Here is an 18,725-nt window from a genome sequence, read left to right on the forward strand (position 1 = left end):
AGCCCAAGCAGTATTGAGTCATGTTTCAGCATTTTAAAGAAATGTAGGAACAAATTTGACTGTCTCATTCATGAAATGCTATTTATTAGACAATTAAAACCCAGTCTGAATAAACAATGTGACTCTGTCAAAGCAAAGCTTTTTATCTAACACAGGGACTTTGACATTGTAGATTATCTTTTTCTATTGATTATAGTTGCTGTATATTTTTTACTTCATCATTTGATCTTGAAAATGACACCATGAAGGAGTCGAAACGTCAATCTTTTCTTTTTAGCGTTATTTTTATGTTAAATATTTCATGCTATACACAAGTAAATTATATTTGTTCTAAATCATCACAATTACTAGGTTTTATTAATAAGTGTAGTAAAAATATGTCATGGGCTGTAATGTTAAATCTTTATAAAGCATTGATTCTTCCAATTATTACTTACTGTTGTGCAATGTGGGCACCAGGTGACAAAACTAATAATAGAATTGAAAGCATCCAACGTAGAGCCACCAGAATAATTATGTTTAAAAAAGATGGTGACTGGGACACACATTATGAAGATAGGCTGAAAACGCTTGACATATTAAGCATAGAAGATATTTTTAAATATCACCGACTTGTTTCAAAGTTCTTCATAATGTGTGTCCCCCAACATTAACAGAGTTTGTTCATAAGAGTGAGCGTTGTGAGGGTAGGCTTATTCACTGGAAAGCCAAAAGCAATATTTTTCTTAATTCTGCTTTCGTGTCTTTTCCCAGGCTCTGGGAAGAACTACCTCCTCTACTTCAAAACCCTGTTTATGTTTCCTGTTTTAAGAATAATTTAATTAAGCATTTTATTTAATTTTATGTTTCTGATTAGTTCTGATTGTTTTTGTGTATTTCATTTTATATGAAGGATAGGGAGCAAATATTGTTCGGGCTTTCGCCCATTCCCTATCCGGGCAATTCATGATGTTTTTCTCCTATATACTTTTTGCCAAATAAATATTATTAAATATTATTATTATAACAATACAATATATTGGCTGAACAACAGCATGGTTTCCGCAAGGGTAGATCCTGCGAAACTCAACTTTCTGCTTTGGTAAACGACCTTCATATACAGTAATCTTTGATAATCGAGGACAGGGCGATCTTGTAATCATGGACTTCAGCAAGGCCTTCGACACCGTTCCCTATCGCCGATTAATGGCTAAACTCCATCATGTGGGAATTTGTATTAACATACACTCCTGGATTGAGACGTTCCTCACCAAGCAGCATCAACAGGTTGTAGTGGACGGCGAGTCCTCACAGAGCTCTCCAGTAGAGTCCGGTTTACCACAGGGAACGGTGTTGGGGCCATTGCTTTTTTTGGTCTATATTAACGATCTAACTGACGGTCTTTCTTCAAGTGTCAAGTTGTTTGCTGACGACTGCATAATTTACCATGAAATAAAAAATCATGAAGATACCACAATTCTCCTAAACGATGTCAATCATCTTTGTGACTGGGAAACTAAGTGGCAAATGGGTTTCAACCACTCCAAGTGCTATTCAATGAGAGTTACCCATAAAATCAAGCCTATTAGCCGTTATAGGATGGGTGAAAGTCTTCTCGAAGAAGTCGATCATTACCCCTACCTAGCAGTTGAACTGGCATCTAACCTTACTTGGACTAGACATATCAATCAAATCACAACGAAGGCCAACAGAATTCTTGGTCTTCTGAAACGGAACCTTTCCAGCTGTAACAAATCAACTAAAGAGATTGCATACAAAACCTTAGTGCGCCCCCATTTAGAGTATTGTCAGACCATATGGGATCCCCACCAAAAAAGTAACATCGAAAACATCAACAAAATTCAGCGACGAGCAGCCCGTTTTGTATTGCATGAATATGCCAGAACATCCAGTGTATCTGAAATGCTGAAACAACATAAATGGAAGTCCTTGGAGACCAGACGAACTAAAGCGCGTCTCTGTACCTTCTATAAAGAAACAAACAAACTCATCCCTAGCAATATAGATCATCTACTCCAGACAAATCTTCTATCTAGACAAATCAGGCAATCTTCAGGTCACTTTATTTACAGAAGAGTCCAGCCCAATAAAAACAACTACAGTACCTTCATTCGCTCTATCCATGGACCATCCCTGAATGGAATTTGCTCCCCGATGGCATTAGGCGTGCCCCTACATTGGCCACCTTCAAGTCCCAACTTGATAGCATCGACATTGACTGGCTTACTAAGACTGCGCATCTAAAAATATAATTTGCAACCAGTTGCAGCGACAGCGTTATCTGCACATTATAGCCTAATTGACGGTGGTCGTGCAGTAGCTGACAGATACAGATAAGACTACTTCGGCCGCGCGGAATTTGTATGGAACGCAATATGGGCACTAGGCCTACACACCAGCTTGGGGTCGTTCTATGCTGTGGTGTAGCCTATTTTAAGCCTTTGTTAAACTTCTTAATTCAAAGTGTTGTTCGCCTGCACAATGTATTGCTTTCATGTACAGTATTATTTATTTTCAAGTACAGAATGTAATTTATTATTTACCTGTAGCCGGCCCAGATGAGAAGTGGTAAACTGTAAGCTTGAATTAAAATTAAATCTAAATGTTTTGCATATAGTACACAATTTAATTTTTCAATACAGATTGCGTTTTATTTGCTGGGGGTGACATAATGTTAATGGCATACCCATAGACCAATGCACGTATGATGTTGATTGTCCAGAAGGACCATAGTACTCGCAGACCTGTCAAGTCTTGCGCATCTCGCAGGAATGTCACACATTTAACTTTGAACTTGCATCCTCATGTGAGGCCTACATATTCTCACGCATTCCAGGATTTCTCCAAATTACATTTTTTTAATGTGCTATTTTCTCAAAACAAGCATACAGTACAACATGTACCGTACAAACATGGTTATCGGTGCTAGTTCGACGCCGCCTCAGCAGAAACTGAAGAAAACTAAATGGGATATCAATGTGGTACATTTTGTATCAATGTATTCACTGTAAAGGTGTTGTTATATATCAATGCTTGACTGTATTTTCCTTAAGGTTTCTGACCTTGTGCATAATTTCCCGAAAATTGCCCAAATCTCAAGCAAATCCAGAAGAAATCTCAAGCAAGCCAGTGTGAGACCTTTGACAGGTCTGTACTTGTATTACATTTTATTAGGATTGATCATTCAATAGCAGACTAAATGTGTTTTTTTCTTTTATTTTCTGTGAAAAAAACTTGAATAATTTATGATATTGAGAAATCTCCAATAAAATGTACCATTGATACCTTCTATCATAGGTCTTTAGTGAGTGTTATTTGATTGTAGACAAGGTGGTTCCCATGATCAACAGCAACCTAAAATGTTTTCATTTTTTTTTTCAAAAAAAAAACTTGAATAATATGAAGAAATTCAAATAAAATGTGTGGTATTGATATATTCATATCGCATGTAAGTGTTATTTGATTGTTTTCTTATTGCCCGTTTAAAATCCATCGTCAAGACAACGACTGTAAGTAGAAAATTTCCATGCAAGGTTGTTGATTCCCATGATCAATTACGGTACCATATACTTTATAGATGTTTGCGTGAGCACTGTAAACAGTGGATCCAGTCAGTCAGGACTGGGTAATTATTTGGGTGAGCTTAGTAAGGCTTAGCGTACGTTTTTTGACCTGTTTACAGATCTTAATAAATTCTAACACTAACTTTGCCACTTCAATAAATTATTTTGCAGGAATACATCAAAAACTAATCCAACTTAGCGCAGATCTCTCGAAAAATAGGTGCACAGAATCATAAATACCGTACATTTGTTGTAAATACCTTAAACCTTAAATTTAAATTAAAGACAAAGTAAAAGCATTGATACAAAGCGAGTGAAATAATTTTCTTAATCGTTAAACATTTTAAATTAAATAAAAAAGATATTTTTCGATGCAGGTATAAAATTTGTTTGAATACATTTACCTATAGCTGAAAAGGTAATGTATAAAACAGATTAATAAACACTAAAGCATAAAGTATGATATTGCCAGTATCGAAATAATGTTTTGAGGATAGCTCTTCATCTGTTTACCTATCTGTTCATATTGTAATCATGTACATTATACAAACCAACCCTAAACCCTAAAATTGCAGTTACTAATGATCATTAAAATCAATATGTACACAAATATGAGCATTCCTCAAAGAAAATTCTGATATTGCTACTTAAAGTATGATAAAAACACATTATGATAAACTTGAAAAAGTTCTTCATACCATACCATACAACAAAAATAAATGTTGCTACATTTTACGAGATTTTAATATCGTTATCTCCAATGAAACAACACATAACAAAATGTTTATCAACACTTTTAATTCATTGTCATTCACACCTCTAATTTCCAGCCCTACTTGTGTCAGTTCAACTACTGCAGCCACTACTGACAATATTTTTGCCAACAATAGTGAGCTCCACCTTGAACCATTACAATCTGGCATTATTACCTGACATATAAAAACAGTACTGTACCATCAAAAGAACATGTGCAATCAAATGTTTAAATTATTAATGAAAATACTTTGAACTCACTTAAAAATTAACTTTCAGTCATCAACTGGAATTTTATTTATAGCTGTTCTGATGACAATACTGGATATAATTTCCAATATTGCAAATATAATTGACAAAACAATTCCATCGAAAGCATAGGAAGAAATAAACGTATTAGAAAACCATGGATTACAAAAGGAATTCTTAAATTACAATCTGGCATTATTACCTGACATATAAAAACAGATCATTATACTGTACCATCAAAAGAACATGTGCAATCAAATGTTAAACTTATTAATGAAAATACTTTGAACTCACTTAAAAATTAACTTTCAGTCATCAACTGGAATTTTATTTATAGCTGTTCTGATGACAATACTGGATATAATTTCCAATATTGCAAATATAATTGACAAAACAATTCCATCGAAAGCATAGGAAGAAATAAACGTATTAGAAAACCATGGATTACAAAAGGAATTCTTAAATCAATTAACAAAAAAAATTTACTTTACAAAAAATATTTAAAAACAGCAGACCTGGAAAATTATCAATGATGTTCTCGGTAGAGGAAAATCTAGTGCTATATCCCCTGATACCATAGATACTAAGCAGGAGATCATTGTTATGCTTTTGATAAACATTATGTAGTTGGTGAAAAGCTTGCAAATAAATTTACAGTACTTTCAAATTCTGATTCAAGCAATATTTAAGCGGTAACCTTTCTTCGAATTCATTCCTCTTTAGCAGACCTTACAAGTGGGAAAACCAAAAAAGATTGAGATTTTTTTGTGAAGCGATCACCTCCCGTAGTGACGTACTGTGATGCCTTATGACAATGCGCGATGCAACAGGAAATTGTAACACAAAAAAAAGGAAACAAACTCTTTTCATCAATGTGTATACAGTAGAACCTCGTTTTTACGTACCCCAGTTATACGAACCCTCGGTTTTACGTACGCCTCGTATCGACGATGACGTCATCAAAAACCCCGAAAATATTCAAAACAAACTGCCCTTTTCAGAGTAACCATAAGTAAAAAGACTATAACAATAAACTATAACAATAAACAAACCATAATGCAACATATTTTCATTAAACAGCAACGTTGATTGAGTCTAATACTGGGTTGTTATAATCTAAAACCACGTGAACTGAGTGAGATGGACAACTACCGATGGTGCTCAAAATAATTGCTTTCCTCCATAGCTTCGTGTGGCAAACCATGGAAACAGTTGTCTGGTCTAATTTTCTACACGAAACTGAGTAGGCATAGTTTCGTACACGAACGCTAATTGGTTGGCTTGCCCAGTGCAGTGCACATGGTTGCTGTTTCACGTACACGAACGCTAATTGGTTGGCTCGCCCAGTGCAGCGCACATGGGTTTAGTTTGTCTCAACAGGCCCAGACAACACCACAGCTCTGTTGTTTAAAATAGGCATGAAGGGGAATTCCCAAGTTAACTGTATACTTTTGTCGTATAGGTAATCTTACAATATTTTCATGTTCTTTTTAAATAAAAGATATAAAGTGATAAATTAATACACTAGACACACGGTTTTATTTGAACACTTTATTATGACATTGTAAAGTGATGAATAAAAACACTAAACACATGGTTTTATTCGTAGGCCTAGAGGCTTGGTCTAGCCTAGCTAGGTAACATCGTTCGTTCATACATACGTATTAGGTCAAATGTTACCACAAATTTAACCCAACCTCTATTTTACGGATCCCCCGATTTAGGAAGCCCTCCGGTCCGCGATTTTTTTTCCGTACGTAAAATCAAGGTTCTACTTGTACTATTATTTAACAAATTCTGTTTACACGTTGCACATTGCACTTGGCTTAAAGTATAAATTAATAATTATTATTATTCAGTATTGTGCTTGCTGGAAAAGCCCTCTTGGCAGTCAACATATTACATGGCTTTTTTTTCTTCATGCTTGCCATGTTTGAGGCTTGTTGATTCATTAATCCTACGTAAAATTTATACAATATGCAATGTGGATTATAATAATTTTCAGTTTATATAATCACACATAACAAAGGAAAGAGAATAAGATTCAGATCATAAAATCACACTTAAATGAACACCTACGTTAACACTTGTTTGCTATGTATTAATTTTCAACACAAAACATGGCAGGTGCGCAAATTGGCCCAAATTAAATTTTGTTATTATTTAAAATCATTATTGATATACGGTTTGCTAAACAGAAATTTAAAAAGTCTTGCCTTATATATTGAGAAGGATGAATGTCAAAATGTTAATGAGAAATATGTTTATTGCTGTTTTTAATAGATTAATTCTGGAATGAAATATTAACCTACCATATGCTCTCTTTTTATTTAGGCCTAATTGTCAGGTTTGACAAGGAGCGTGCATGTAAACATCTCCAGACAATGAAAACTGCAGGTAGTTCATATGTTGTTGTTTAATGCTATGGCTATGAGTTTTTTTGTCTAACCTATAATAGGCAGAGTACAGTAGTTCATTAACAATAGAGAGCTTTCAATTGTACGACGACGGGAAAACTTAGAACGTAAAGACGTCGCATAAAGTCTAGACTTGCCACAAGTCTCTAATTATAGGTTTTCCTAGTATTAGTTAATTTTGGAGAGCGCCACCAGCGACGGTATATATCGAGAAACTTTTATCCTAATCCAAGAAAAAGTATACTATGAAACGCCAAGCAAATAGGTAATATGGAACGCCATTGGTGTCAAAATAGATTTAAAGACAAAGATTAGGGACTGGAACCCAGTCTACATAAAGTCATATGTGCATGCAAGAACGTTAAGTTCTCGTCCCATATCTAGGGCACAATTTGACCAAATCTACGTTGTGCAGAGAACGTAAGATGGTCACGCAAGAGTGAATCCATTCTAGCGTTGCGTCATCGTGCAAATTGAAAGCTCTGTAATATGCATGTTTTTACAACATGAATTGTGTCAGTTATAAATTGATTGCATTATTTTTATTCAGTTAACGTCAAGTACTACTCTCAAAATGTTTGAAGATGAAGAAGACGAAACAAGAGAACGTTTATTGTCAGGTAGCAGTTATGGATCCTCAGAGGCAAACACCCTAATTAACGGGGATATAAAGAATGCAGGAGACACCGACAAATGTGAAAATGTTGTTCAGAAAACAAAACGTCCTTATAATAAAGAGCAGATAATACTGTTTGTCTGCATTGCTCTATCTAATATGTTTCAGTTCATGTCATGGTCCATATTAGCACCATTCTTCCCCACTGAGGTACTATACTGTATTATTGTATTTACATCCATGTTTTCATTGTTATACTTATTATTGTTGCTTAGATGTTCAGGTTTATATCATTTCCAAGTGGAACAGTTTTTCAATGCCATTTTGGATTCAACTTAGGCAAGTTCAACTGTAAATATATTTTCCCCATGGTAAAATTTTAAGGATGTGCAAGGGTTTTATAAAGGTGAGTGGATGGCCATAAAATTAGCTTAATTTTTATTTTAAAGATATTATTATGTATACAGTAGGTATGGGATATAAGTTATAGTTATATTCCGTCTAGTACTCGCAGTGGTATATAATAATATTGCAAATGTTCTATCCATAGGCTGCTAAATTGAAGGCGACACCTACGCAAGTTGGATTAATATTTAGTATCTACTCTATAGTACAATTCTTTGCATCACTCACCTATGGAAAATTTGTAAGTTCTTTAATTTGCAATGTTAAATGACAATAATTGAATAATTTAGTGGTTACTACTGTAAATTCTCAGCATTATAAATATACTGTAACCTTTAACAATCAATTTAAAGACTTTTTGAGTATCTGTTACCCTAAATCAGCAACAACTATTTTTTTTTTATCTCATTTAGTCAATAAATTCCAAATATTTTTGTTTCCTTTCTGTCTACAGCTACCAGTTATTGGAGCCCGATTTTTATACATTTCAGGTTACTTTGTGACAGCTGGAAGTAATATCATATTTGGGTAAATTTACAATTTTTTTTTTTTTTTTTATACCATATTTATATGGGGGGGGGGGGTGACCCTTCCAGCATATCCTAGAAGGTCGGCTGATATTTAGGGGCCCTCTTTAAATATATGAAATAATGTAATACTTTTAGCAGTGAAGTCTCTTTATGAGGCTTAGGGAGTGGAGTCCTGCTGTGACAGGAATAGAGGGATTTAGCGATGGGTGTCACGTGACCTAACTTGGGTGTTGGATATAAACATGGAGGTATTATTGAGAAGGAGATCACTCAAAAAAGCTACGCGCACGCAGCGCTATGCAATTGAACCAAGATCAAAGCTGCCGCAGCGCGTGAAGAACGTTTGCGCGATGCCTTTGAAGTCCCATGTGTTCCCCGCCATCAAATTTTCAGCAGGCATTGTTTACCAAAAAATTGAACATGGAGAAATGGAGAGCACCTTCTTTTCTTGATGCGCACTACATACAGTCAATCACTATGACTGCGCAATCGTTTTAATTTTGAAGCTGATACATTTATCTCTCATAAAATATCAAACATATTAATATTTTCCACCAAAAAAAGTTTCAAATTTAATGGAACATTTACATGACCTTTAAAAGTATAGTATATTTCAACTTCAATTTCCATAAATTGGCCAAAATTCGCTAATTCTAATTTTAACAGATATTAATTCAGATATTAATTAATAAATGATTGAGGATTATAATAAACTAAGTCATTTTAGGGTTAACTATTCGAAAAATCAATCCAAAATCTGAGTATTTTTCAGTTTTACGCTGACTTAGCTTTATAGTCGAACTAATCGATCTTTAGACAAAATTATAATGAACACAGAAGTAATTTTAACATAAATATTTTACGGAAAATTTGTGCGGTGACACGATCGCTAGAGGCTTTAGGTTCTGCTGCAGTAGTGACCGCAGGCATGTCATTATTAATAAATCCCATTGGAAGAAAATTCTGAGAAACTATACCAAGTTGATTGGAAATTAATCTTAAAAATTTTGCCTTAATGTTTTGCTAATGCTGTAAGGGATACTGGCCGCAAACATTGAGATTTTTCGACAAATGTTAGTTAGGCCCCTGCACATCTACGGCATAGTTAGGTATGCATGATGGTCTTCGACCCACGAACTATGCTGCGATGTTAAGGGCCAGTTAAGTTTTATGAAGGATCATTTAAATTTCAAACATACAATCCAAGGAAAACGCTGGGATAAGTAAATAAACACTATTTTGAACAATCGTATTGCCTTTCCTAGCCATTTATATTTAACGTTAACAGTGGGTGGTTGTTTTTCGCAACCATAACATTATCTTTTCCTATGCTATCGCACTGAAATTTTTTCATGTAGGCCTATACCCACGTGCCCACCTGTAAACAATCATAGCTAAATCCCTCTATTGAACCCAGGACCTTGGGATTAGAAGTCAAGCTTGGCCACAATGTTTACTAAGCTGTAAACTCCACTAATAATGTTAGACTTACATCATCATCATCATTTTGTGGCAACTGAGATCCAATTCACCACACAACGCCAGGATTCCTTGGCTGGCATTAGGCTTTGAAGGTTCTTTCTGTTGTTGCGTGTCCCTACCAATCATATCTATGTAAGTAAAAGGTCTTCGTCCTCTTTTGGGGGAAAGCGCTTCAAAACTGTTACTGCATGTCATTCGATGAAGCACATATGGAACACAAGTGTTTAAAGCTACCAGGTGCACACCAATTGTACTCTTGGGTGGGGAGCAACCATCATAGGTATTGTACTCTTGGGTGGGGAGCAACCATCATAGGTAAAGTGTCTTGCAGCAGTGGCGGCAGAAATTTGCCGACAAGGGGTCTGACATATCCGTGACTGAGGGGTCCGAAGCAAGGGGCCAACTAGAACCTTGGTCGAAGTGACGGCCCGGAATAAAAAAATCTTGGTAGGGTTCACAGGAGAGTTTTATGGCTTAGTATAGTCCAAAATGTGCTTTTAGACCACAATATTAGAAATTGGCAATCAAAATAAGGTTATTTTGATTGGACGACAGGGTCCAGGCTTGTCCGACGGGCCTTCCCCCGCTGGAGCCACCACTACTGCCCTGCCTAAGGACACAAGCAAAATGCACAGTGTTGTATTAATATACAGTACTGTTCCTTGATAAAATAATTATAATATAATAATTATAATTGTATAATTATGTTAGACTTTATAGCGCTTCACAAGCATTACCTCCCGGTCATTGGATCAAGCGCATAATAGAACACCAACTAGCGCATTTTAATGATTGGATTATTCTAATTTTAATATAGCTGCATATGTGGCAAAGACAAGCCAAACCTGTCACTTAATTGTCACAAAAATTGATTTTTAGTTATTAATAAAGGGTTAAGTATACTCGTCAAAATCCGGCTATCATTTTTTAGCGTTTATTACTCCTTTGTTATACGTTGTAGAACCACAAACTCAACAGCTGGCAGTTCAGGGAAGATACACCTAGATGATAATTTACAAATAACCTATGTATGTTTGTTGAGTTGCATTGCTGGTAGTGCACTCAGGCGGCACAAGTGGAGCGTCCTCTGAACATATACCAACCTATGCAAAAAGCAGAGGAGATAACTTGCACTTGGCATAGTCACTGTGTGACTAGATAAAATTTCAAAAAAGTATGTTTGTACATGTAAACTTGTTTTGGCACACAGGAAGGAACCTTAAAAAAAGGTATGGCAGGCAACGTGTTATTAAACAGTAAAACGAGACCTATAAAATGGTAAACGAATCATTTAAATCCGACTTTTCGTTATGAAGTTACAGGAGTTTCAACATACAGCTGTTTAAAGTATTTGAGAATTCAGTCTTCGGAGTTTACAATTTCGGGCATTTCTTAGGCAGAAACCATCACCAAATCGTAAAAAACTGTTGTTCTAACATTGAAAATGGGGAAAATAACAGCAAGCATGGTGTATAGATATACAAAGGTTAGTTTAGTGCAATAAAATAGATTTCTCGGAAACGGGATTTGCGACGAGTGACTTGGTTTGGCTTGTCTTTGCCACATGTTGAACATTACATGAAATATATTGTGTAAGTTCTAATCTTGTACCATTAGATTTTTAGATCATCTCCAGCCTGGTACACAGTTTGTTGTATTTTGTGCAGTGACACGATCGCTAGAGGCTTTAGGTTCTGCTGCAGTAGTGACCGCAGGCATGTCATTATTAATAAATAAATTTCCCAACTCAGTTGCTCAAGTACTGGTAAGTCAAAAGTATCCCATTGGAAGAAATTTTGAATTGCAGGATAAATTATTTCAATGTGCACAAGAAATAGGCCTGATAATAATAATAATCGTAATTGTTGACTTATATACGCATATTGTAGAGACCTCTATGTGCTTAGCATTATTATCCCGGTCACTGGATCAAGCACATATGGAGCACACACTCAGGCCCCATGGAGAATTCCATAATGTCGCAGTTGTAATCAGTGCGTGTGTTTGAAACTACCACGTACCCCCTAATACTCCTGGGTGGAGAGAGACAACGTAGATAAAGTGCCTTGCCCAATGACACAAGCGACTTGCACAGCGAGGGTTTCGAAACCCTGACCTCAAGGTTGGGAGTTCAAGCCACAACCGATGCTCCAACCGCTTCTACAAACTGAATTTATTTTGGCATTAGCCGGCATAAGTTATGGTACTGTAGGAGCATTTTAAATTTGTGTATTATGTACAATTTTTCCATATTACTGTAAATTGAATTATAGAGAAGAGAATCAATCATTATTCATTCACTTTATTAACCTCTGCCTCTTCTAATTTTTATCTGACATTCTAACATAAACAAATTGAACATTAAGCAACATGCCCAGTTTGTGTCATGCTACTATTCTTACATTAGGTGATAAATTTATGTGTGTTATGTTGCAACATATTTCCAATGATATGCACCATGCAGTGAGATGTAAAAAAACATCTCCCTGCACCATGTCTGCGTAACAGGTCATTACTGGTTTAATTGCTCAGTAGAGTGATAAGATAAGAACCACATTGATAGCATTTTGCTTAAGTTCATATAATATATGGCTGCATTTTCAGTCAATTACTCAAACACTGTTGATGTTCTGTATGTACCCAGAGAGTGGTGTTGTCAGGTTTTCAACAGATTGAACCAAGGCTCTTGGAATTTGAAGATAGGTATCCTAACCACAGACACAATTCCAATTGATTTTATTCCACCGTAAATTCTTTTTGGTGTTTTTTTAACAGGGAACTCTTGAAATTTTTGTTGGAGTTGGAATGATGATAGGTCCATTCATAGGTGGCATCCTTTATGATGTAAGTAAAGTCTCACATGGATATCCGGCTCTGATTTTGATAATTAGTTTAAACTCAGGTACACCGAGTGATCATGGTATTCTTTTACTTTCTTTTTTTGTAGGCTGGTGGCTATATTTTACCATTCGCAACACTAGGTTGTTTCATGCTTATACATTCATTAGCACTATTCTATATTTTACCAAAAGATGATGGTAAGTTTAATGATAGTATATTTCTCTTCTGTGGTATTTTAAAATTACTGTAATGCACCATATTTCAGGAGAGTGTTTAGACTAAAGCAATTTTACCAAAAATAGATCAACAAAATAAAGGACACAAATGAAATTCAGAAGACAAATTAACTCTAAAATTCCCCCCCCCCCAAAAGTGTAGGCCTACATTGTCATGCTGTTCTAAGGAAGGCTTTATGCCAGATGTTTGCAGATGATCTTAAAAAGATATTTTCAAGTGCAGTGCGTACTTACTTTTGTATCTATTTATCCATTCATAAATATATTCTTGCACTTGATAAACATACTGTATGTGTGCTATATTCACAAAATTTATACCTTGATTATGATGTAACTTTTGTTGTAATAAAAAAATTTTAAATATTTAAAACAATGTGTGTTTAAAATAAAGATAGCTGACTCAGTTTTTTAAAATATGTTTTTAAATGTAGAAAATATACTTAGAAAATGTGGGTCATACCTGTGGCTGATGAGCTTACCTGGAAGTTGGGTTGGAACTTTCACAACTTTTGTTGGAGCAGCCACACTAACGTTCCTGGATCCAACCCTATCCACTGAATTAGAAAAGGTATGTTTACTTTTAATGTTTGGTTGTTTTTTTTTTGTTTTTTTTTTTGGTTTTTGTTTAAAAGCTAGCATAGCACCTCCCAGGGGGAGCATGACACTCTGATCCACTTCACACTTCAATCTGGGGATAAGCTGCAGCCCTATGGGCCCTAGTGGCTCGGCAAAGATTTATCCCGGTATTCTTAAAACAAACTTTAGTCGTAGTTCGAGATAAAACTTCAAAATTACGTCATTTTGTATTCTTAAAATTAAATTCGACTAGCACTATGTCGGGCAAACCTCGACTAAAATTATACCACCTTTTTAGTCAGCCAAGGGTCTTATTAAATCGCCAACTTGAAATATTTACCCCACTAAAAACATGCTTTTTGTAACTTACGATAAAGTGAAGTGAATAAAAACGATTGTATAAATAGATCTGTTGTATCTCCAGTGTGTTCAAGAAAAAGGGATATTACATTTAGCTTCCAAAAGGCGAAATTAACATGTTTTGCTAGCCACATGCAACAGTTCCTAATTTGCACAAAATCCCCTTGCGTTGCTATCACGTAGCTTCACCATAACAACAACAAAGACGGCACCGCCCTTCGTCGATCTCAACTATAGTCCAAAGGAAGCAAATTTTCAGTGAGAGTTCATATTCTATATCGTTAGATGTTAACGACTAATATAGTTATTGTTATGGAATATTAGTTAGACGAATAATGGTCTATTATGAATTATAAGGAAATATGTTTTGAACACAGACGGTAGATTAATATTCATCTGCGTTACCGGATATCTAAAATTTTGTCCGCTATTAAAATTAGCTCTTTTCATTGGTTAGGTAGTTGTTGCAACTTAACTACAACTAGGACTTGATTTAGTCATAGTTAGAAGTTCGACTATGTTGTTTGTGAATACAAATTGAAGTTGAAGTTGCAACTAAGACTAAATGAAGTTCTAGTTCGAAGTTCAACTAAAGTTTGTTTTAAGAATACGGGCGTTACTTTACGGAAGAGGCAGTTTTTGGCGCAATGGAAACGGTTTGGTTTCCGAAATTCAAGGGCCGGGTTTCAGTCCATTACTGTGCATTCCGCTTGTGTCCTTGAGCAAGGCACTTTATCTACATTGCTTTAGTCTACCTAGCCGTATCAATGAGTACCAGCAAATTGCTGGGAGTGATCTGCAGTGGACCAGCGTCCCACCCCGGGAGAGCATGACACTCTTATCTGCTTCACACTACAGAAACTGGGGATAAGCTCCAGCCCTATGGGATTTACTTTACTTAAAGAACCTCCCTGAAACAAATAATGAACTGGGGATCCAGCACTTATAACATTACGCAAGGTAGACAAACTAAAAATGCACTGACTCTGCATAAGGACTCTTCAACATCACCCTGGCTATTACCATACAGCCATAGTTTGAGTGTCACCGACTCGACAATTTGGTTTTCATGTTTTTTTTTGTATGATTTCATTTTTGTTTTTCATGTATTTTTTATTTTATGATTTTTTTTAAATTTTGTAATTTCAACATCACTTTTCACTAGGGCAATAAGGAAAAGCCCAATGTTCTATTTTACAGACAGTCATAGTAAGTCTAGTTGTAATTGTTGTTAATATTTTATCTCTGTAGTTTGATTTAACACCAATTGAAGTCGGATGGGTATTCCTTTTGATGGGTGCAGCATACAGCATTACATCTCCAATTAGTGGCTGGCTATCTAATAAATTTGACATCCCACGGAAAATTAATATCATTGGCTGTTTTCTCACATGTGCTGGGAATCTTGTGCTTGGATCATGGGCTCCACTACACATTCCTCAGTGAGATATTCCAGGTTCTTTTAAATGGTAGATGACCGTATGGTTAAGATCTGGAGTTGCTTAAAGCTCGGTTTCCATAGAATCGCTCACCCTATCGGCGACAGTCCCCAAGAGATGTCGGGAAGGTTGAACCTGGTTCAACTTTGCCAATTGCATTGCTGACGAATCAGGGTGCTTTCCCGATTGCGTCAAGGCAGCTAGCAGTGCACCCTGATTTGTTTGCAACACAATCGGCTAAGTTGAACCAGGTTCAACATTCCCAATGACTGTCGGCGACTGTTGGTGTGCGATTCTATGGAAACCGAGCTTAACTTAAAATAGAATAGAACATTTATATATAGCGCCGATATCCACCATGCTTAACTTTTTATAAATAGTTTCTCTTTGACCTTACAGCACAATAGCAAGTGTGAGCATCGGTATAGTATTGATAAATATTGCAGTGGGTTGTATAATACCTGCGACATTCCATGACTACCTTGAAACTTCAGCGTTCAATGGTATGCCCGACAACATCTCAACACATTCGGTGGTCTCCGGTATGTTCAACTGCGCTTATGCCTTAGGGTGAGTTGTAACATTGTGTTTAACCGAATAGGGCCTAGAGATGTCATCAAAGAGAGAAGTGTGACCTAGTCAGACCAAGGTATTTACCAGCGTTTTGCCTCATACACTGGCCAAGTGGGGCCATTTTGAGGAACACTAACGTGTAAAAACTCACATGAAAAATACTTTAAAACATCAAATACACCTCAAACATTTTTGTTACACCGCTGTTACCAGACTTTTGAGGAGAATGGCATACCTAGACTGGGTTCCCATCCCTAATCTTTGTCTTAATCAGTCAAAAAGCTGGGAAAATCGATTTTGACAAAATAGCGTTCCATATTACACTTTTCTTGGATTAGGGACTGGGCAAACAGCGAGAATTTCGATTGCAGCCACCACGATTTTGTGGTGGGTGATGTATTTAACAAATTTGAATTCTGATTGGCTAATTACCGTGGCATAAATTAAACATGCTAATTATGCTTCACCTCGGCCCAACTAATGATAAGGAGGATTCAGGTCAGCTCAGCTTGTGCACCGCGACTAGTGCTAGGCCCCTAATCACAATTTGTCCAATATGGAGGTAATATTTAGACGCACCTTCAGAACAGAAGTGTGCCACATAGAAAGTAACCAACTTCACGCCGGTAAATAGAGTATTATTATCTATATATTATACAGCCAAACTCGTGCTTTTTTCGCCAGGTTCAGCACATTCAGGTTAGGGATTGCAGACATCGATTGGAAATAGGCCTACATATAGTAATGTAATTGTTGTAGTTAATATAACATTAATAACAATATAAATATTTAGTTTTTCAATCTGGCTAAGATTTATGAACCTAAATTTGCTACGTACGAATTGTTGAATATCATCGTATCTATGGACAATCCTTTGCATAAGCTTGTATTTCCGAGATTTAAACAATGAATAATATATCAATTTTTTGTTTTTGTTAATTAACATTTTGATGAGTAATCAATTATTGTTACATTGTACAGTGTGTTTGCCAACAAGGAGGCCTAATTTATTTAATTTCATGACATCCATTTGTTTTGCAAAACATTTATATTTTTAATCTTAAATTAATCACAACACATTTCACCCTTTAGTATCAATTTTTTTTTTCTTGTATTATTTCTAAGTTACAGTGGGTAATATGCAACTCCAAATTTACAAACAAAATTTATAGCATTCTGTTGGGCCATGGAGAAAATGTGCAATTATTTTAATTGTTCTGATCTCCATAGCTATCAGATTTATTTTTCAATAAATTAATCATTCTAGTGTTTAATTTGTAAAAAAAAAAGAGGCTAGGCGACATTGCAAGTAATGAAAAAACGATTTAGTTGCATGTATTTGGATAAAAATACATTGTAACTGTCATGGTACAAAACTCAAAAAATGATCCAAACCACAGTGATTTCACATTTCAAACTTTATTTGTTTATCTTTCAGTGTTTTACCAAAAGTAGAACCTTGTTCTTACGTACGCCTCATATCGACAATGACGTCATCAAAAACCCTAAAAATATTCAAAACAAACGGCCCTTTTCTGAGCAACCATAAGTAAAAAGACTATAACAATAAACAAACCATAATGCAACGTATTTTCATTAAACAGCAACTTTGATTGAGTCTAATACCGGCTTGTTATAATCTAAAACCACGTGAACTGAGTGAGATGAACAACCCCCGATTTACGTACGCCCTCCGGTCCCGTACCGTACGTAAATATATATATTAACTGCTTCAGGAAAAAAAATAGTTTTCACTAATTAACAATTTACTATATTAATTACCAGTCAATTAAGGGTCAATGCAAAAGATTACAGGAAGGATCATACTGTATTTAACTGTTTATTATCATAAGTATATTTCGGTACAATTAATATCGAAATGCACTGGGTTTGGTCTACATGAGTTTGTGCTTCTCCATCAGGTGCTAAGTGTCTCAAGTTTCATAACTCAACATCGAATTAAGCAAAAGGGCTGTTGTAATATCCTCTGTTAATTGACGGAAGTCAGTGGGGACCATCTGGCCGAACTATTCACAGAATATTCATTCCTGCACAACAAATAAATAGATCTAAACAACAATATATCAATTTTAATCACAACATTATCAACAATAAAAATAAAAACAATAGTCATTTTATTTATAATATGTATATATTTTTTTTATTCTGAAAGTTTGTCAAACTATATCCTAGCCAAATTTTCATATAGGCATGACTACTTTCCATAACCATGGCACATTTAACATACAGTAGATCTTATTATTTTATGATTAAAATAAAGTTATATATTAATAGTATTGATAAATTATTTAATGTCATATGAGATCCCTGTAAAGTGTCAACAATTTTCATTCTGTCTCCGTGAAAATTTGAATTATTAATAGCAATTAAATATAGGTTAGCCAATAGGCTATGGTTAAAATTAGTGTACCACCTCTAGATAGAAATAGGCGACCTTTTGTGAATCTGGGAAAATATAAATTCCATCATAAGTACAATTACTTATCAAGCATTTACAATAAAAAGTGCATTCACAATCACTCACAACAGAGCCAGACAGAAGGAGTGATGGGGCTGTTTATTTGCTGCGAAGCAGCCTATTCATATTCTTGACAACAATTTGACCTCTGAAAGGTCATTGTTTGTCAAAAAACAAGGGCCTAAGACGACTAAAAAGCGGAGTTT

The 18,725-nt window shown here is 35.5% G+C and overlaps 2 protein-coding genes across 4 annotated transcripts in view; both read left to right on the plus strand.

Moving 5' to 3' along the window:
• Nucleotides 1-949, plus strand: part of LOC117122019 — a 3,027-nt gene extending 2,078 nt beyond the window's left edge. The window contains exon 2 of the mRNA XM_033267498.1: nt 893-949. Within this exon, the coding sequence (XP_033123389.1) occupies nt 893-949 (57 nt within the window). The remainder of the gene's footprint in view (nt 1-892) is intronic.
• The window catches only part of LOC117122015 (MFS-type transporter SLC18B1-like), a 34,800-nt gene that overhangs the window by 12,419 nt on the left and 3,656 nt on the right, over nt 1-18,725 (plus strand). For 2 of the 3 annotated variants that reach the window (XM_033267492.1, XM_033267493.1), the window contains 10 exons: nt 6,900-6,962; nt 7,533-7,808; nt 8,149-8,244; nt 8,458-8,531; nt 11,633-11,780; nt 12,791-12,859; nt 12,963-13,053; nt 13,524-13,660; nt 15,280-15,470; nt 15,867-16,037. In XM_033267492.1, the coding sequence (XP_033123383.1) occupies nt 7,557-7,808; nt 8,149-8,244; nt 8,458-8,531; nt 11,633-11,780; nt 12,791-12,859; nt 12,963-13,053; nt 13,524-13,660; nt 15,280-15,470; nt 15,867-16,037 (1,229 nt within the window). In that variant the 5' untranslated portion in view covers nt 6,900-6,962; nt 7,533-7,556. Of the gene's footprint in view, nt 1-6,899; nt 6,963-7,532; nt 7,809-7,873; nt 8,005-8,148; nt 8,245-8,457; nt 8,532-11,632; nt 11,781-12,790; nt 12,860-12,962; nt 13,054-13,523; nt 13,661-15,279; nt 15,471-15,866; nt 16,038-18,725 lie in introns of all 3 variants that reach the window. The other variant, XM_033267494.1, reaches the window with a different exon arrangement.

This window comes from Anneissia japonica, unplaced genomic scaffold, assembly GCF_011630105.1.
Source record: "Anneissia japonica isolate Jap-2015-1 unplaced genomic scaffold, ASM1163010v1 scaffold288015_len651517_cov191, whole genome shotgun sequence".
Taxonomy (NCBI): domain Eukaryota; kingdom Metazoa; phylum Echinodermata; class Crinoidea; order Comatulida; family Comatulidae; genus Anneissia; species Anneissia japonica.